This window comes from Lepidochelys kempii, chromosome 1 (assembly GCF_965140285.1).
Source record: "Lepidochelys kempii isolate rLepKem1 chromosome 1, rLepKem1.hap1, whole genome shotgun sequence".
Taxonomy (NCBI): domain Eukaryota; kingdom Metazoa; phylum Chordata; order Testudines; family Cheloniidae; genus Lepidochelys; species Lepidochelys kempii.
In genome coordinates this window covers 261,722,619-261,742,211 of record NC_136380.1, presented here as the reverse complement: position 1 = coordinate 261,742,211, position 19,593 = coordinate 261,722,619, and the positions used below count along the sequence as shown (strand labels likewise).

The 19,593-nt window shown below is 44.6% G+C and overlaps 1 protein-coding gene across 1 annotated transcript; it reads left to right on the top strand.

Moving 5' to 3' along the window:
- The first annotated feature begins 281 nt into the window (after positions 1-281).
- DESI1 (desumoylating isopeptidase 1) lies at positions 282-15,914 on the top strand. Its single transcript, XM_073327207.2, has 6 exons — positions 282-655; positions 7,579-7,600; positions 8,609-8,678; positions 10,135-10,244; positions 11,117-11,239; positions 12,747-15,914. Exons 1-6 carry the CDS (start codon positions 565-567, stop codon positions 12,838-12,840), a joined length of 510 nt encoding a protein of 169 aa, XP_073183308.1. The 5' UTR covers positions 282-564; the 3' UTR covers positions 12,841-15,914.
- Positions 15,915-19,593: the final 3,679 nt, after the last annotated feature.

Here is a 19,593-nt window from a genome sequence, read left to right as displayed (position 1 = left end):
CGGCGAGGAGGCCACGCCCCTTACATTCGACCTCCTCTCCAGAGCCGGCACCTCAGCTCCAGGTTACAGCCCCGCCCACTCACCGCCCAGAAAGAGCTCAATTCACAGGGCATCACCGCGTTCCAGCCAATAACTGGGGCCCATCCGTAACCCCGCCCACAAAATGGAGACCCGCGCAGTTACCTCATGTACCCCCTCCGGATGAAATAACCCCTCCCCCCCGCAGAAGCCACGCATCCTAACGGCATAGCCCCACCCCGCCCTGCCTCTAGCCCCGCCTCAGCAGCGGCGCCGGGTTCCATAAGCGGCGCAGGGACAAGCCGCCCGGCCGGTCTATGGCTGTGGCACATGCGCAGAGGGAGCATTCCCCATTCCGCCCCCTCTGTCACGTCACAGTTGGTGCCGGTACCGCCGCCGCCGTAGACCCAGGAGTAGCGGGGCTGGCCCGGGCTCTCCCTCCCCCCTCTTCCCTCTGCTCGGCCGGCACCCGCCCGCCGTCCCCCGGGCAAGGAGTCTCCTAGTCCTTCTCAGGGCCCTTCTCCCCCCCCACGGACCCCGTCCCCCATGGAGCTGCCGCCCACCCTGCACCCGGTGAAGCTCTATGTCTACGACCTGTCCAAGGGCATGGCCCGGCGCCTCAGCCCCCTCATGCTGGGTAAGGGGGCTGGCCCGGGGGCAGGGTCGGTGGGGTCGGGACGGGGGGCCTGCGAGGCCGTGGGATGGGGCCGGGCCGTTGCGAGGAGGATTGTCCTGGGTCCTGCCCCCGGTGGCCCTTTGGTGTCCCCCCCCACCCCAGTTTGCCGCTCTGGAGGCCAGTCGCTCCTGGGAGTCGGACGCTGGGACGGCTTCCCAAGCTGCAAAGTAACGTGTGTCCCGCCAGAGCGCTGGCACCTGCAGAGCCCCCCAGCACACACAGACACACAGACCGACACACACAGACACACACACACACACACTGACACTGCTCCCCGAGGGGACAAAGGCTCGCTCGCAGAAATTGCGCCGTGGTGGAGTGGAGCTGTGGCCCTTTATCTAAAAGAAAAGAGATTTTCAGGGCAGCAAGGATACGTTTTCCCGTTTGACACGATAGGGTAGGGTTCACAGATCAGTGCAACCCTGCTGATGAAATCACATTAGGGTGGGACTCACCCAGTTTTGAAATGTGCTAGAATATATACGTGTTTCAAGCAGTTTATACATATCTGTGGTAGCAGTCCTGAATCCTAATGTGGGCAGTGTTCCAGTGTCAAGTGCTACACTGTATGACACTGGTGCATCTAAAGAGATCATCTTGGTAAGAGAATTGATAGTGATATGCATAAACTATGGTAACCCAATTGGTATGATACATGGCCTAGTCTACACCACAGACAGTCCAGGGTGTATGGCCTTATCATGAGTCAGAGTACAGCATTAACAATTAGTTAGGGCCTGCACCTCCTTTACTCATGAAGTTCACCCATTGAGATCCTGGAAGTGTATGAATTTATTACCACTTTACAGATTTTTCACAAGAGATATTATAATCTTTCTGCCCAGGATCTCAATGGGTGAACTTTATGAGTAAAGGAGGTGCAGGCCCTAACTAATTGTTAATGCTGTACTCTGACTCATGATAAGGCCATACACCCTGGACTGTCTGTGGTGTAGACTAGGCCATGTATCATACCAATTGGGTTACAATAGTTTATGCATATCACTATCAATTCTCTTACCAAGAACTTGTCCTTAGTCATCAAACTATTGGTCAGTTGACATTGAGGAATTGTCTCTCTCCTGTATGGTTTCTGAAGTGTGAAGTGGCCTTGTCGGAAGAGGAGGACCTGTAAATGTCTCTTACAGAGTCTACCCCATGTCAGGCTAACAATGTATATCAGCCTTCCTAGCCACTTCAGTATCTGAATAGATGGCCCTATGGACTGTGTGAACTGCTGGCAGTAACTTCATCTGCCTGTCCTGAGAGAAAGATGTTGTCCTTTCCAACATCTTTTAAAAGTGAAAATGAAAGCCTGAATTATACTCCACATGAAGGTCCATATATGCTAACAGTGAGTTTGAGAAGAAAACATTCCTGTTGAGACCCTAAGTGATCAATTCTGTGTATGACAGATAGACAGAAACAGCAGCTTTGAGAGGAGTGCATTTCACTATCCCACCCCATGCTGGATAATTTCAAAATAATTATAGATACTTATTTCTCCCTTCAGACTCTTTTCCATTGTACTGGCAAGGATGTAACTTTCTCTTGTAATGGTTTTAGTGACTACGTTTTATCTTGGGCTGGAGGGGAAAGCCTGGTTTACACACACATTTGCAATTATTTAACTAAATGTGAGAAAGTTTAGCTAAATCAACCTTAGCCATGCTTCTTCTGGAATAAGTGTCCACCCACAGGCTTGTACTGAAAACTAAACTGATGTTCATTCACATCTTTTGTTATTACAATGCAAATTCATATGCAGACCAAGCCAAAGCATTCTAGCTCTGGTATGACATAAGATGCCAGTCTTAGTATTTTGCTGCTTTATAAGTTCCTGCATGAAACACTTAGCACTTATTCTTTATTTACTTTTTTTCTGAATGGTAATAAGTATGCTATGATTTTTATTATACCAATAATTGCAAAATAATGTGTTTGAAAAGCAGTACACAGGTCTAAGTTTGTAGGAGTCTGCAGAAAGAAAGAGAAAATTACAAATTGGATCAGAGTCCACAGTTGTGTGGGAAATACTGATTGCTAGTGATAGTTAATAACCAGCTGAGATTGGGCAAGTTGTCATGAGTTCTGGGAATAATGCCCACTAGGCTTGTTTAGTCACAGTGACAAGGAAACTTCAGAATATTTGGGATCATATGAATTTGGTGATTGGATTGTCCCAAAGATAGATCTTGGATTTTATTCTTTGAGTGATAGTAAATCTCTAGTGTGGGCTCCCCATTGCCAAAACTGACCTTAGTGGTTTTCCACAGATCCCCTCAAAGTAGGCAGATGGGAAAAGTACCTTCTTTCTCGAAATACATCCAATCCCCTTTTTAAGTGGCCACAAAAGCGGTTTGTCACTACTCCATAGATGGACTTTATATGAGGATATCATGCAGCCAATAGCTTTTATTCCTTTGGAGCCCAGAGCAGTTCAGCTGTGAGACTCTTAAGCTTCATGGAATACAAAAATTAGACAGGGAAATAACGTATTAGATGATTTAGTTCTAAACCCTCGTCATCCCTAGCCAGTCCAGGATTACTCCTAATAGTATCTTCTTCTTTGTTAGAGCTAAACTGGATAAAGCAATGTGACTCTTTCTTTGGTGGGATAATTCCTCATAATGCCACCTTCTTAAAATACAAATGCATTTAAAATAAAGATTGGAAAGGAAGGTGACAAATATAGAACCAAAAGGTTCTTAAGGTGTTTTAGAGGAGGGGAAGAATGGAATGAGATGTGTATCAAAGGGAAGCAGATTCCACATCATAGGACCCACCACAGCAAAGGCATTATTGCCTGGCAATTTCAGATAGGCTAGAGGAATCCTGAAGTAGTAATGGGTATTGTGTTAATATGTGTCAGTACAAAGCTCAAGGATTAGTCCTCTCATCCCTCAAATACTTGTAGAAAGTTCTGTAAGGTAACTTTATAATGATCATCACCACAGTAGCTGAATGCTGAACTTGGACAATTCTAGATTTCCATAGCATTGTTGAAACAGATATTATAGTGACTTAATTATGTCCTTTGGCCACATATAGTTTTCCTTCCATCCCCCTAATCCATTTTCTGGTGTTACTCTTCCCTGAATTTCCTTCCAGTGTACCAGACATCTTTCTGATATTGAGGTATGCACTGTTGAACACTGTAGTCTCTACTGCATTTAGGGACTGTCAGCTTCCTTGTCTGTGACGTCATATGTGCAAGCCAAAACTATAATGCCATTTATCTGACTTGCTCTACCCTTTGGGATGTGCTTTGACTAATTTAGCATGTCCAACTAAACTGGCTTTAAAACAGTAAAATAGTATTCACCAATGGGAAAGCAGTGAAAGTTCCATTCTTAGAATGTTTGGTTTTATTCTTCCAGGAGGGGGTGGGGGCAAATGAGAACTGGAAGCTGAGCTGTTCTAACACCCTGATTGTGGACAAGCTACCCTAATATTAAGAGAGATCCATGGTGAGGATTAATGTACTGCCACTTCAGTGCTGGCACAAGTTTTTCAGGGTGATATGCAAATGAAATGTTCAGGGCCTTTTCTAACTTGCTCCCCTCATGTACCTGAGCCAATGGCACTGACTCATGGGTCAGATGTGTGTAAGTGGGATCCCTGTGTGAGTGGAACCCTAGACTGCAGTGTAAGGCAAAAGCTGCCACTGTGAGAATCAGTCAATCAATTAAGAATACATTAGTTAGAACAGTTCTTGATGGAATATTCAGCCAGCACTACCATCCTTCCCACTCCACTAGCCCGTAAAGACTCTGAGAGCAGGGGATAATTGTTACTTGAGTTATCTCCTGCCTTTTTCCTTCTATGCGCGATCCAGCTCCTCATGATTTAAATAAGAGGACAGGATGGTTCCAGAGCAAGACTGAATCAGCTTTGTCCCAAAGCATTTGCTAAAGAGGATTGCTTGAAAATTAAACCGTCTACGCTTTCCCCCATACACCCTATCTCCGCACACTCCAAGCCACCTTTGGGAATGAGGGACTGAGACTCAGATGCAGACTCCTCTTCACTCCCTCCGTTGGCATTGTGCTGCAGTTTCACTAAGTAGGGCAATATTCTTTCAGAAATGAGGTGGCATCCTAAGTGACTATAACACGCTAAATTTGATAGCACCTTATTTCCCTGCTACCCAGCTGACGGAATAGGTGTTGCTCTCACTTTTGTGCCAGTATAGGCACCAGTTTTGCATCCCAGTCAGGGTATTTGGTATCCTGAGTAGTAGCTGTCTCCTTATATAATCCGTGCATCACTAGTACACTGTTCTTGGATTTGATTAATCCAAATCCATCTACAAACTCCACTTTTATTTGGGGTTAAAAACCTGCACATGCCATACGCTCCATCCCCTAACCCTCAAGATTAATAAATTAACTGTACCAACAAGATAGATGATTCACAGCCATCTAATCTTCCCAGTACGTGGCCTTCTGGATAAACCCAGGCATGGGAGTAATCTGGTTTGATTGGATTCTAAAATTATACAGGCTCAGTTTCTAGTCTAAAAGTGACCTTGTATCCTAACTATGAACCTGTGTCCTTTAGTCACAGAACAAGTAAATAAAGTCTAGTAATTCTTCAAATTCCCACAATTAATTTGAGGGCAGTGGAATTGTTTCCCATGAGCTTTAACCTATTTTCTTGCCCCCATAAATAGTGTTTAGGTTGGCAAGATAGCTATTTGAAACAGAAACCTTTTTAAAAAATAAAGTATCCAAAAAAACCCTTATGTAGGCTCCCAAATCACTTAGGTGCTGATTCAGCACAGTATATAAATATGTGATTAATGGGACTACTTGCATGCTTAAAGATATGCATATGCTTAACTATCTTGATGAATCAAGGCTTAAAGGCTATCAAATAGCTTACTCCTAAATTTTAGTAAATTTTGTAAAAAGCAACTTAAAATGTCTTGATCTTAATTTTGTTATTCCCCTGTAGCATTGGGAATCCAAACACAACTTCTCTTTACTAATAAATTATAATCAGTAAGTGGAACTATCCAGTAGAGCTTCACTGTCTATGACGAATGAAGTACAAAATCTAACTACAGAAATAGTGAAGAGACCTTGATTTTAAAAACATTTCCAATTTAGGAATCTTAATCATTGGCACAAGTAAAGGAATGCTTTAAAACACAGTTTATCTTGACATCTTCTCTGTTTAATAGAATATGTTTTTAGAGAGAATTACCATAGAAAATCACATTTTAGAAAACTAGTTCCTTCCTCTTTCCAACCTGCTGCCAGAATTCTGTCTCTATAAACTAGCTGCTGAAGTTTATTTTATCTGTACTGCTTAGACAGAGTCATCACCTATTGCCAGAGAAAACACTGAGTTCTGAACTATGTTCTTGACATGATGAGTGAAGGAGGAAGCTATTTTCACATTTAGTTTCCAGATGTAAATTATTGTAACTTTTTAATCTACTCCAATCCTGTTTTAAAAATGCCCTATAGGTTATCTTTGAAAGGGAGACACTATTGGGTTCTCTTTCAAATAAATTATTATTTATATTCTAATAGTGCATATAGGGATCCAGTTATGTTAGGTGATGTACAAATACATAAGAATAGACACTGTATGTATAATTCTCCATTGTCCATTCTCCAATTCCTCTTCCACTGATCAAGTCACTTTCCATGTATTGGTTTTTAGTCACTTTCTAATTAGTTTAGTGTCATGAGGCAGATTTCCATGTTTCTAAATGAGCTGAAACCAAAGTGGCTTTTTTTGTTTCATCTTCTGAATTCAGTGATCTTCGCAACAAGTCTTTAACTGTTGCTGCTGGCCGAAGTCACAAAACTGGATAAGGTGGTAAATTTAAAAACAACAACTCAGATTTGGTAGGTTATAATTTTAAAACCTATTTAAATTTCAGCCCCATACTTTATTTTTAAGAAGAGATACTGAGAATGAGCTACAGAGCCTTCACTTGTAGGTCACCAGTTCCAATCTAGCCCTTTATCAGTAGTGACTGAAAAGGAAATTCATTATTATATGATGGCTCTATAATGGACTATGTGAAATTAGTATGAAACTAGTACACTTGGTACTGACTGAGCATCTTTGTTGGTGAGCTTAGAGGCCAAGGACTTACTGAGCCACTGAAATGGTGTTCTCGTCTTCTCCCTAGAAGTGGGCCCATTCAAGGTTAGGAGGATGTATGTTGGCAGAAAAGTCTGGCACTGCCAATTCCTCATGCAAGTAAACAGAGAAATTAAGTCACCAGTGCAGACAGTGTGGCACCATTCACTAGCGCTACAGTTCATTACTAAATGAAAAAAAGCTATTTTTCCTGATCCTTTAGAACAATGGCTCTCAACCTCTCCAGACTACTGTACCCCTTTCAGGAGTCTCATTTGTCTTGCAGAGTTTCACCTCACTTGAACTACTTGTTTACAAAACCAGACATAAAAGTGTCACAGCACACTATTACTGAAAAATTGTTTACTTTCCCATTTTTACCATATAATTATAAAATAAATCAATTGGAATATAAATCTTGTACTCACATTTCTATGTATAGTATATCGAGCAGTATAAACAGGTCGTTGTCTGTTTAAAATTTTTAAATTTTACTTTTACTGATCTTGCTAGTGCTTGTTATGTAGCCTGTTATAAAACATGGCAAATATCTAGATGAGTTGATGTACCCCCTGGAAGACCTGTGCGTATCCCCAGGGGTACACGTAGCCCGTGTTGAGAACCACTGCTTTAGAAAGATGCAACTTTGGCATTAAGGTTGCAGCTTGGGTTTAAGGCAGGATGTGGTAATAGGTGAAGATGCATAGGTGAGTGACAGCAAGTAGACTGAACTGTGTAAAGGAAGTTGCCGATGACTCTCTCCTTCTCTCTACATACAGGAAAACAGCTGGATGGGATCTGGTAAGTGACTAGATTTAACTTGCATAATGTGTATTAGACATTAGATAGCATTTCCAATATAGCATGTTCTTAGAGTTACTAGAAGAAAGATTGATTGCATTGAATTAGGCACTGTGCAAATCTCCTTTCAGTTCTTGTCAATAGATCTTCATACCAACAATAATTATTATTACATATTTTATTGCAGTAGCACCCCAAATGTACTAGTCATTTTTCAAACATAGGATACTGTCTGTGTCCAAAACAACTTAGCTTCTGATTGCAGACATGACTTAACATGAGAGCACCAACAGCAGGTGAAAATAGGAGGATTGCTGACAAAGGTTACAAAAATAACACCACATGGTTACTTAGTAGCTATATGCATATTTTGTTAGGAAATATGTTCTCCAATAGATAAAGCACCATCATGCCCAACTTGCCAAAGTCTCCATCCAGGATTACGGACCCCTTGACCAATGTCTTCCATCCTCCCTCACCAATCAACCACCCTGTCATCCCTCATCCAACTATCCCACTCACTGTCCAACTCTTTTCCAGTCCCCATATCCAGCCACCCTCTGTCCATATGGTGACCCTGGGTAATTCATGCCCCAAACTTTCCCAAATTTCTAACTGCCTGTGAGAGAAGTTTTGTCCTTCACTACATATGGCTGGAGAAGGGAAGCTATTGGGTTTCTTCTCCCACCTTTTCTGGTGTCTTGGATACCCATGGTGGTCCTGACTGAGCCATTCGCTCCCACCTGCAGTATAGCATGAGGCTTGATAACCAATGTGACCATTTTTCTTCTGGGTAGTGTACCAGCAGACATTATTCCTACTCATAGAAGGGTCTCAATCTTTTCTTGCCTCTTACTAAGTTATTTGCCTCAGTAATATCTTAGGCAACATGTACTACAGTTCTAGCCTTTCATCCACTCATATGAGTGGTTTATAAGCTGTCTTAAACATTTCCTCCTCTTCTTTCATATGGCTTCCTTTTCATGTCTCCTTGCTCTCCCTCAACAGGCACACCTCCATAATTGTCCATAAGGATGAGTTCTTCTATGGCAGTGGTGGGATTTCCAGCTGTGCACCTGTGAGTTCAGCCTTCTTGGGACTTTTTCCTAGCTCTACTCTTTTCTCTTCCCATATGGTTTCTTGATGATGATTAATTTCTCTTATCAGGAGTGCCCTGTGTTTGCCCTTTAGGAAAAGTGTACAAGTGTATTTAGTCTTAAGAGATTGCATGATGCAGCCAGGTGAGGTGCTAAGGGTCATGATGGCTGGTCAACTGGGGAAAAGGGAACCTGCACAATGGGTTTGGTCCCAACCACAAGTTAGAACATCAGCGAGGGTTCAAAACAAACTATGGGGTTTCCTGTGCTCAGCATTCTGAGAAGGAAGAAGCTTCCTGTAGCTCAGCCACCCCTTGGCTGCCTTGGTTGGCTGTAAATCAGAGGTGGGCAAACTACAGGCCACATCCAGCCCACAGGACAGTCCTGCCCGGCCCTTGAGCTCCCAGCCGGGAAGGCTCACCCCTGGCCCCTCCCCTGCTGTCTCCCCTCCCCCACCGCCTCAGCTTGCTGTGCTGCCAGCGCTCTGAGCGATGGGGCTGCAAGCTCCCGCTGGGAAGCACGGCTGTGAGAGCCGCCGGTCTGCTCTGGTGTTCTAGACTGTGCGGCGACGTGGCTGGCTCTAGCCGGGCGGCACGGCTGCCAGTCCTGGTGCTTTGAGCGGCATGGTAAGGGGGCAGGGAGCAGAGGGGTTGGATAAGGGGCAGCGGGTCCCAGGGGGCAGTCAAGGGACAGGGAGCAGGAGGCGGTTGGATAGGCATGGGAGTCCAGGGGGCCTGTCAGGGGGTGGGGGTATGGATAGGGGTCAGGGCAGACAAGGAGCACGGGGGGCTGGATAGGGGGTGGGGTCACGGTGGGGCGGTTAGGGGCGGGGGGTTCCCAGGAGTGGGTAGTCAGGGGACAAGGAGCGGGGGGGAGGGTTGGATGGGTCGGTGGTTCTAAGGGGGTGGGAAGGGGCGGGGGCCAGGCTGTTTGGGGAGGCACAGCCTTCCCTACCCAACTCTCCATACAGTTTCAGAACCCCGATGGGGCCCTCACGCCAAAAAATTTGCCCACCCCTGCTCTAAATGGAGGATTTTTATACTTAGACCTTGGTGATTCATGGTATTTAAAATGCACACACACTGACTACCTTGATATCCTCTCCAGTTCTTGGGGTGGTCTTAGCCCAAAGTTCACCCTCCGAAAGCACCTTAAAACACAGGTCTGCCACACAGTTCTGGAACAGCATGGAGAACACAGCAGCAAGTTGCAGAATAAGCCACATGAAGTGTCTTGTACCTCTTGTTCTCTAACTGGGGAGAGCTGGGGACAGAATAGTTTGCTCTGAATCTGATACTGTAAGCCCCTTTCCCTGCTCCTGGGCAAACCATGTTAGTTTGTTTATGTCAGCAGCATTCTGGACTGCAGGAATCCCCACCCCTTGGAGTGCTCCATCAGAATCCATTCAGCATCTTCTTTTGCTTGTGCATTTCACAGGGAGGGACATTGCTTGGGCCCCCAGACTCAGTTGTAGACCTGGGGAGCACGGAAGTTACAGAAGAAATTTTCCTGGAATACTTGTCCTCGCTGGGAGAATCCATGTTCCGGTGAGTTATGGCTTTTATTTGATTTTTTAACATATTTGCCAAAAAAAGAAAATTGGGGTGGGGGTCCCAGGGCCTGTCTCACTAACACAAAGTTTCATCTGCCTAGTATGCTGTTTAGTATCATCCAGATAATAAGTAATAATGGGGCTAGAGCTGGCACAGGATCAACTGCAAGCTACGTAACACTTGGGCAGACCCAGGCCTTGATCAAGGGCGGAAAAGCATTCTGTCAGGATGCCTGCAACACTGGATCTTGAGCTTTGGATTTGACAGCAAACAGGGTTTTGCCTGGTCTGTATTGGATGAGAGACCTTCATGGAAGACCGAAGTGATGGAGGAAATGGTGTTCGTTCAACAGGGGCACTTTACCATGAGAGCCAGTACTGAAACACTGTGCTAGAGCTTCTTGCAAATACAGACTAACACGGCTGTTACTCTGAAACCTGTGCTAAAGCTGCCCTCTTTCAGATGATATGTAAAACCAAGCTTCTGACTTCCTGTGTTCATTAGAAAGCCCCGGGCACTTCTTACCAAAGTAATTAACAATAATACTTAGTGTCCTTGTGAAATTCCAACCTCAGCAATTACTTGGATCTACTTTTTCTTCTGTAATTTCAAGTGAACAAGTTGGTCCTCGTTTCTCCTTCAAAAGGCTGTTGAGTAGTGTCAGTAGTACAGAATGGTTGCCATGTTCCACCCCCAACTCAGCTGAGTTTTGGAGAGAGAATGGACTTGTGTGGTATCTAAATCGTGTTAGGGCCCATTAGGATGAAGGGTGCTGATGTAATTGATTATTGCTTTGAGTTCCTTTTCTTGTGGTATTTATTGCTGACTCTCACTTTTCTGTGTTTGAACTCCTCTCCTGGGCACAGAGGAGAGTCTTATAACCTCTTTGAACATAACTGCAACACCTTTAGTAACGAAGTGGCGCAGTTCCTGACAGGAAGAAAGATACCTTCCTACATCACTGACCTTCCGTCCGAAGTCCTTTCCACGTGAGTACAATCTTCTCTGCTTCTATCTGTAGGATGTTGCTTCATGCTGATGCCTGGATGTTTGCTGCCACATCTGATAAGCCCTAGGTGGGGACTGGTACCTGTTGTACCTCGTGAGATCAGGGAGAGGATGCCGCTTCATTTATTTGGGCCTTTATGTGCAATGACAGTCTCCACACCATGACTGGCCCTGTCATGATGTGGGAAGGGTGAAAGATTCTTTTCTTCTACCATCAATGAACGTAAACTAAATGCTTCCCTATAGCTTTTTTTAATCACGTGACCAGATGTATATAAGAGGTTAGAGAGCCGTATAAAAGCCAGTGGCTAAGGATACTAATACCTCTTTGAAATTAAAATAAGCAATGTCTACATCTCAGGGCAGGATGTGGGCATCGCTAAAGAGTCACCTTTCCTGCCCTGGAGGGCCATCATTGTGTTGAGGCTTGCCATGTTGCCTTATGGGGGTAAAGCTTTAAAGTTGCTTTTAAGATACTTAAAAGCAGGGACTGGATGGGAGGAGAGGATGCAGAAGGGAGGAAATAAGTGAAAGTTCTAGAACATCCCTTCTCATCACAACTGAGATTTGTAGATCTCACTTCCTCAGATTCTAGCTCAGCCTCCTTCGGTATGCACTTTCAGTTGAGTCAATAAGGAGAGCTGCACCATCCAGTTCTCCTCTTATCACAAACAGCACTGTACCTGACTATGACACACAAGGTCAGTTGGTAGAAAAGTTTCTCCTATACCAGGCTGTAAGCTCAAGCTAAGCAAAGTCAGATGCAGTGTATACTTGAATAGGAGACCTTCAAGGAAAACTCAGATGCTGCAGGATTCAGTAGGGATTATTCAGTGAATACTGATCCAGCGTTGCACAGAAGTGCCAGAGGTTGTTCTGCTGTCAGAGATGCCACCTTTCAGAAGAGATATTAAACTAAGGTTTGGACACTTGTGACCATTAGCGATCTCATAGCCCTTTTCCCAGGGTTACTGATGATAGTCACTATGTTTCTGGCCACGTTTGAATTTAGCTCAAATTTGACATTCTGCCTCCCTAACTTTCTCTTAGGAGTTTCAGTTGGATAGCTACTACTCCACTATTTAATGATGTTTGACACTTAATGGAAAACTGCTTTGCAAAATCATATTCTGATCACTTCAGGTAACTAGATAAATTACTAAAAGTTAGTATCAGACAGGGTACTGCTATCTTGACACTACTTTGTTAGGATTCAAGGAACTGGCTCATGAAAACCAATGTTTGAACAAACATTTAAAGTTGCTGCTGTAGCAAGTTTTATTTAACCGGTTAAATTAAACCATATAAAGCAACTCACTGAAGAGCAGGACTTTACTAAGTTGCCTTTATAAAGGCCACCTCATTCTATTTCAGAGGTGGCTGTATTTCAAGGGTGCATGAGAAATCCTTGTATATATGTAGCATGATCACTTTGAGATCTATAAATATCCCTTTTTCTTTTCTTTTTTAATTTCATTGCCACCTCAGACCCTTTGGACAAGCTTTGAGGCCTCTCCTGGACTCCATCCAGATACAGCCACCTGGTGGGAATACCTTCCGCAGACATAATGGACAGAGCTAACACGAGTGGATGGATGTGCCCAGCCTCACCAGGCTTTTCCTTTTTAAACACACAAATCTACCAGATTTCTATTTTATAATTTCACATCAGCATTGTCTTCAAGGAAATGACAAGATGTTTTTTCAGATTTCCCAGGGAGATGACTTATTGGGTTGCATGTAGGACAATGCTACCAAAAAGATTGCCATAATTTCCAATAGCATTATTCTAACTTGTTAAGGCTGTCTTGTCTGTGTACACTGACACTTTCTAAATAGCCCCCATGCTGGAGATGTGGAATTCATTCTATGGAGACTAGAGAGCCCATTACTCAATTTGGGGTACCCAAGGGGAGGCACTGGGTTAAGAGTCCTAGCAATCCCTTGCCAGACTTGCATCTTTTTTCTTTTTCACTGCCCATATTACGGGATATTTGCTGCAGTCTGTAACAGAAGGATACAGTGAGTTTTGTAATACTGCAGTGGGTCCCCCAATATTAAAACCTTCTCACTATTCCATTAATGTTGTGTTGTTTGCTCAAGTGGAGAAGTTAACCTAACCTAGTCAGAACATTCACAGTGGGATACTTACAGGGGAAAGGTGTCCTAGCTCAATAAAACCTGCTAGCCTCTCAGTGTTACAGACTTCAGTGACATTAGGGATGAGTTGGATGTTGGCTGCAGCAGAGTGTCACTACCAGCCTCATAATGCTAGATCCAAGAATTAAGGGATGGAGGATAGGACATCTCCAAAAGATCAGTATCCCTTTCAGTCAGGAAAATAAGGGTCAAGTAAAAGCAAAATTAAGTAAAACTTTTCCTTCTCCCTGTAGCAAGCAAGCTCATAGGCCCCTGTGCAGAACCCTTGGAAACTTACTCCCTTTGTATGGGGCCTGTTCTTGCTCTGCTGAGCCAGTGTTGCATGCACAGTGAGGAAAGAATAGCATGGCAGCTGCACATTAATCTAAGGTTTGCAAACAGTCTGCTGCATCTGTCTGCAGTCACAACATAAGCACTAAGGTCCCAGCCTTCTTCAACACCATAATCCTTTCCATGGAAGTTGAGTGTGATGTCACAGATGAGTCTGATTAAATGTGTGAAGAAAACAGCGGGTCAGCATTGTAGGAGCTCCTATCTGGTTTCCATGTAAATTTCCCCAAATTAAAGAAGAAGAGGGACGAGCAAGAGAAAAGCAGAACAGCCTCTAAATAGAATTTCTCCACCTTTCCATGGGGCATCAGGGACACTTCAAGGGATACATGTGCCTATCATTGGAAGTGGGTAAGGCTGAACAACAGGCAAAGGGTTGGGTCAGAACTGCATCCTCCCCTGATTTAAGATTACTGAGTCCTCTCCATTTAACTCTCTTGTGGGTAGGAGATTAGGGAAAGGAAAGAAGGGGTACTTTGTGCTATCTTTCCTTCAAGTATAGATATCCTCCCCCCACTGATTCTCCAACAACTGTATTTAGGAGAGACAATGCAAGAAAGATAGTCACGGGACACTGGAAACTTTCCCTATGGTCACTAGTGTTGCTGATACTCTCTAATGGGGAGTACTTGGCCCAGATCCTGCCAACAGGAACACCTTGTGTGTACAGAACCCTTTGCCCAGTGTCTTGTTGTGCAAAGAACTGCTCCAAGCTTAGTCCAGACCTGCCTCAACTTCTAATCACACAGGTGCACAGGACACTTCCTAGGATCCTAAAGCTGTTGTGTCCTTGCTCTCTTAGGCTTCTACCCTTGATAATAGTTCCAAAAGGATATCCTTTGGAGAGCAATTTCTGTTGCACTTATTCAGTAACAACAATAAGTGGTGCACACTGTTTGGGAGGAAGAGGAGGATTTTAGTTTGCTGTTGCCCTGCATGTTGTGTAGTCCTTTACACAAGTACATAGTGGGTATAAAATGTGTTATCAAGTCAGACTGATAAAGTGTATATAACTACGCAAGGTGCAGGGCAATGGTCAATGCAACCCAGAATGTGTTTCATTGTGTCATCTTCTCCCTGTAACATAACAGTTCTTTTCCTCAGCCCTTCATTGTGATGAATCTGGACTCCATGTGGGATAGAATATGACCAGTGGGAGCAGATGCCCTTTAGAAACAGCTCCTGGTTTGCATAAACATTGCCAGAACCCAGAAAATGCATAGTCTGCAGAAACTGTTCTAAAGTGAGTGGTTTTCAGGGCCCTTCTTTCCCTGCTCCTCCAGAAGCACCAACAAACAGGTCTTTGCATTCCTCTGCTTTCCTATCCTCTACATGTCTTCCTGTCCTTCCTCATCTCCTGTTGTATAAATGGAGACCAGCATACACCCTAGCAATGTATCCCACTAATTAGGCCTGAGCCTGGATCTTACTTGACTGCCCAGCAAACTTCTGGACCTTTTACATCTTTTCTGGGAGGGAAGAGAGAAGGGGAACAGATTCACCTTGTGTATTTTGGAATCTGCTATCCCTCCACCCATTAATCCCAGTACATCTAGTGCTGCTACTTTTTTTAAAAAGTTACTGGACAAAATTTTACTGAGCAGCGGCTTCTGTTAGCAGTCACCGTGGCACAGTCCCACTGTAGGGGGGAACCCAGAAAGGGGCCTGAGTTCAACACTAACACTGGGATCCTTGATAAACGAATTACATAAAAGGGGGCCCCCTCTGCCCCAACCAATTAACATGGTTGTGTAGTGAGCCCACCCGATGCTCTGTAGGCTTATTAGTAGCCCACTCCCTCAGATGGGTTATGTATAAATTGCAGATACATATACCCAGCATTCCACCCACCCACACTTATTTATAGGTATATAAGATGAAATGAGAAATAAATATGTAAATGTATGTAAGTAAAGCACTTCCAGTGAGTTGACTAACAAAGGGGCAGGGAAACTGAACCTTTTCTCTTGGAAGAGAGCAGAACCCCTTTGCCCCAACTCTTGTTTTCTGTCTTGTATTTCTGGGGTTCTCCTCAGTGCTGCTGAACAATGCCTGGACAGAGGGGATGCATTTTTACATTAAAATAATGTCATCTGTAGGCAGAAAGTGGTGTTTGGTTTATTCTGTTTTTTTTCCCTATTGCAATAAACAGAACTATAGTATGTTGTTCTGTGTTACTTCGTGTGTCGACACAGCTCCTGAACACAAGCAAGTGACTAGAGCCCCATCAGGGCCTATCTGTCAATACCAAGATGTGGGCTGGGAAACTGCCCCAGCAGCTCATGCCATTTGGTGATATTGAAGGGAGTACTAGCTGCCTCACTCTGGTAGAGCTGGTCACAAGCAGCATCAAGTCTGGGGACAGTGGTTCCATGCACACCCTGCTCCTGCATCAGGTCTACTTTCCTTGATGCTTGACAGAGCTCTGAAGAGCCTGTCAGTGCTGCGGAACAATGGCTGGATGGAGGGGGGGTGCTATTCGGCCCTCACTTGAGTAAGATGCCTTCATAACATTGAATGGATGGGGAAGAATAGAACCTCCTAATCTTTGCTGCTAGAGGAGGTAAACTGAGTTAAAAGACAGAGGAAGAGGGGCTGGGCAGTGAGGGAGCCTAGGCTGGAACCTCCCTGAACCCACTCTAGTTATCTTCCATTCAAAATGTTGAGATATCAGCCAAGTATTTTGGTTTTTTTAAATAACAGGGAGGCCCAATGCCTGGCTTTCCTTGCAGAAGCAGAGGAGAGATTGCATAGAATACCCACCTCATCCTAACACATTCATTGCTTTATAGGAATCCCTGTGCTCCCATCAACACGGCTCTGGGGAAAAAGGAAAAATTCCTTCTCAATTTTAGTTAGTGATCAGTTCAGCCCTCCGAATGCAGGCAAGTTATCATGCTTCAGCTTCTCTCCACATAAATTCAGAGCACATTAATGACAGAGTAATTATGTCCACCTCTCCCACTTAATGCTAAGAAGCTGGGTTCTGCTGATATTTTAAAGGGCAAAGAATTTCAAACAGTGGTCAGAGTCAGGATTGCAGTTGCATCGGTGGCTACGTAGTTACCAAACGTAGATTCATGCCTGGGAAAGCTGGTCTTAGACGTTAGCTATCAGCAGTGGCCTCAGGCAGAGCGGACACCTATTCCAAAGGGGGAATTCCAGCAGATAGTCCCGGCTGATTATTACAGTGCACTGATTTTTATGCCAGCAGCAGCTGCTGTAGAGGGAATGTATCAAGGGATCTCTAGCATATAGTCAGAACAGGTGGTTTGGTTAGGGCTTCAAAGTGTTCAGTAACTATGGAATGACAGACAGTTTGCCCAGGGCAAGTGCAGTCTTACAGCAAGCCCAGATGAATGATTAAACATATTGCTGCTGCCCAAAGGGCAAATTCCTGTTGTCCAAGGGAAGAGGGATGTGAGCATTCCTCCTAGCCAGCTGGTACTAAACAGTACACAGGGTGGTCAGAGAGTGGTTTGGACTCTCCATACACTCTTGCAAAGAGACAGGTTTCAGAGTAGCAGCCGTGTTAGTCTGTATTCGCAAAAAGAAAAGGAGGACTTGTGGCACTTTAGAGACTAACCAATTTATTTGAGCATAAGCTTTCGTGAGCTACAGCCATGAAAAAATGGGTGTTTATCACTTCAAAAGGGGGAGAGAGCGTTTTGAAGTGATAAACACCCATTCTTTTCCATGGTCTGTGTGTATAAAAACATCCTCACTGCATTTTCCACTTTTATGCAGCTGATGAAGTGAGCTGTAGCTCACAAAGGCTTATGCTCAAATAAATTGGTTAGTCTCTAAGGTGCCACAAGTACTCCTTTTCTTCTTGCAGAGAGGTGTCCAAAATAGTATGAGGGAGACAGATTTGGAAGAGCATAGGCCAAATTCATCCCGGGTGTGACTCCCATCAATTTTGAGGCATGAAGTTGGTCTGACATCTGTATATAGGAGTGAAAGATGCAAAATGCCAACTCACTTGCAGTTGCTACAACAAGCTACCTCTAGATGGCACTGCTATTTTGTCTCATGGTTATGTAACTCGCATTCCCTACAAACACTTTGGGTCTCATGGTGCTGCTGCTGCTGTTGCAAAGCCAGACTGGGAAATGCCAAGTGGGAAGCAGTGCCTGAAGGTTGTGACCATCCAATGGCCGTCTGGTGGCCTGTGTGATTGAAGGTAGTTCATTTCCAGTCCACTTCCTAGAGGGACAGATCACCGCAAGCCGTCTTCTTGGTCCCAGAGATGCCAAGGAATGAAGCCTGCACATAGAGCCTGAGTTCACTCTGAGGCAGCCTCTTCGTATTAAGCCCAGGGTCAAGACGCATTTGTGGCCCTGCACTGCTGCTGCACTAGCTTGTGAGTAAAGCGAGGTCTCTAGTCTCCCAAGCCACATCCCTTTCATCTATGCGAGATTCACTTTGTAAGAGTGATCTTTATTGGGGACCAGTTTCTCATGCTTGTAACATGCTACAAAGAGAAAGCACAGCTTCCTGGATTATGGGCAAGCCTCACAAGTCTAGAATGTTCAGCCATGCACCTGCTGGCCTGGAAGCTGATCCAAAGCATCTGCAAGAACCCAGACTGGAAGGCTCTGGAGAACAACAGTAGCTGAGCACTTCTTCCTGAAAGCAACGAGCACAAGGAGAACTGAAATGACAACTGCAAAGACTTGGAGAGCACATATCGCCAGCTACTCTAAACCACAAGAAGGCTGTGGTTTCACACAGAGTGTGAGGAACCTTTGTTCTTTCATCCACAATTGTTTCCCTTCCCTCCCCTGTCCATGGCTCTGCCATCGCATTCAGCTTCTCTGTAGGTTTCTAGTTGTGAGGAGACCAATCAAAAATAAATGAAAGCCAACTCAGTCTGAGCAGAACTCAAAATATTTTCTGATGTTTCTGAGTGTTGGGACCAAAAGGGTAAAGATCTGAAGGCTAAATGGAACTGGGGAGCAGAGCACAACTTGCAGAATCTGTAGCAGTGATGCCAAAGCACAGGGAAGAGAGTCCGACTTGGCTTTCAGATGGGCAGGTTGAGATGACAGGGCTGACTGTCAGGAACTGCGTCTTTTAAAACCAAGAAAGTCTGGTAACTAATCAGACAACATTAGAGTTAGTGAAAGAAGGGGGAGACTGCTTGGACTATGATGAGAGGGGACAACTGAGGTATTCTGTGGCTACGCTGAAATAAAACAATATCTATCAAGTCATGGCTTTGCCTGGCTACACGAGGGGTTTGCTCTGATGTAGTTACACTGGCAGCTGGCCACTGGTGGCTATACCCAGGGGACAGCCTTAGCTACACCTCTTCCATTGAAACTAATTGCAGGTGTGGGGCTAAATGCTCTGTACAGCTTTGAGAGTCTCAGCCAAAGAGACGTCAACAGTCTGACAAATCCCTTTGTTTCTCAGTTGCTCAACTGTCACTCGCTTGGGATGTCATTTTCCTAGCTCTCCAGTCACCTCAGGATAGGTGCCCATTGCAATCACACGGTGTGACTGCCTCATGATGCAGCCAAACCTGAGGTAGCTTTAATCTAACTAGCGTGAGTACCAATAGCAGTGATGTCACAGCAGCATGGGCTAGCCACCAGAGTAATTAGCCAGAATCCTGGATGGGTTTGTACAGCCTGCATTGAAGCCCATGGTGCTGTCATTGCTGCTGGGACTCACCCTGGCTAGATCCAAGCTAGCTTGGGTATGCCTACATGTGCAGCAATCACACCTCCCATTGCAGAGTTGACATACTCTCTTCCATCCTAGATATGCCCTGAACGTCTATGGTAAAGCATAAGCAGGTCTGCATTATGGAACATAAAAAAGGGGGCCCAGGGAAGAA

Excerpts from the sequence above, each read along its gene's own strand:
- DESI1 (XM_073327207.2), top strand. The coding sequence starts at position 565 with ATGGAGCTGCCGCCCACCCTGCACCCGGTGAAGCTCTATGTCTACGAC. Across the intron at positions 10,245-11,116 it reads CTGGGAGAATCCATGTTCCG|AGGAGAGTCTTATAACCTCT; the intron begins GTGAGTTATGGC and ends TCCTGGGCACAG. Across the intron at positions 11,240-12,746 it reads CCGTCCGAAGTCCTTTCCAC|ACCCTTTGGACAAGCTTTGA; the intron begins GTGAGTACAATC and ends TTGCCACCTCAG.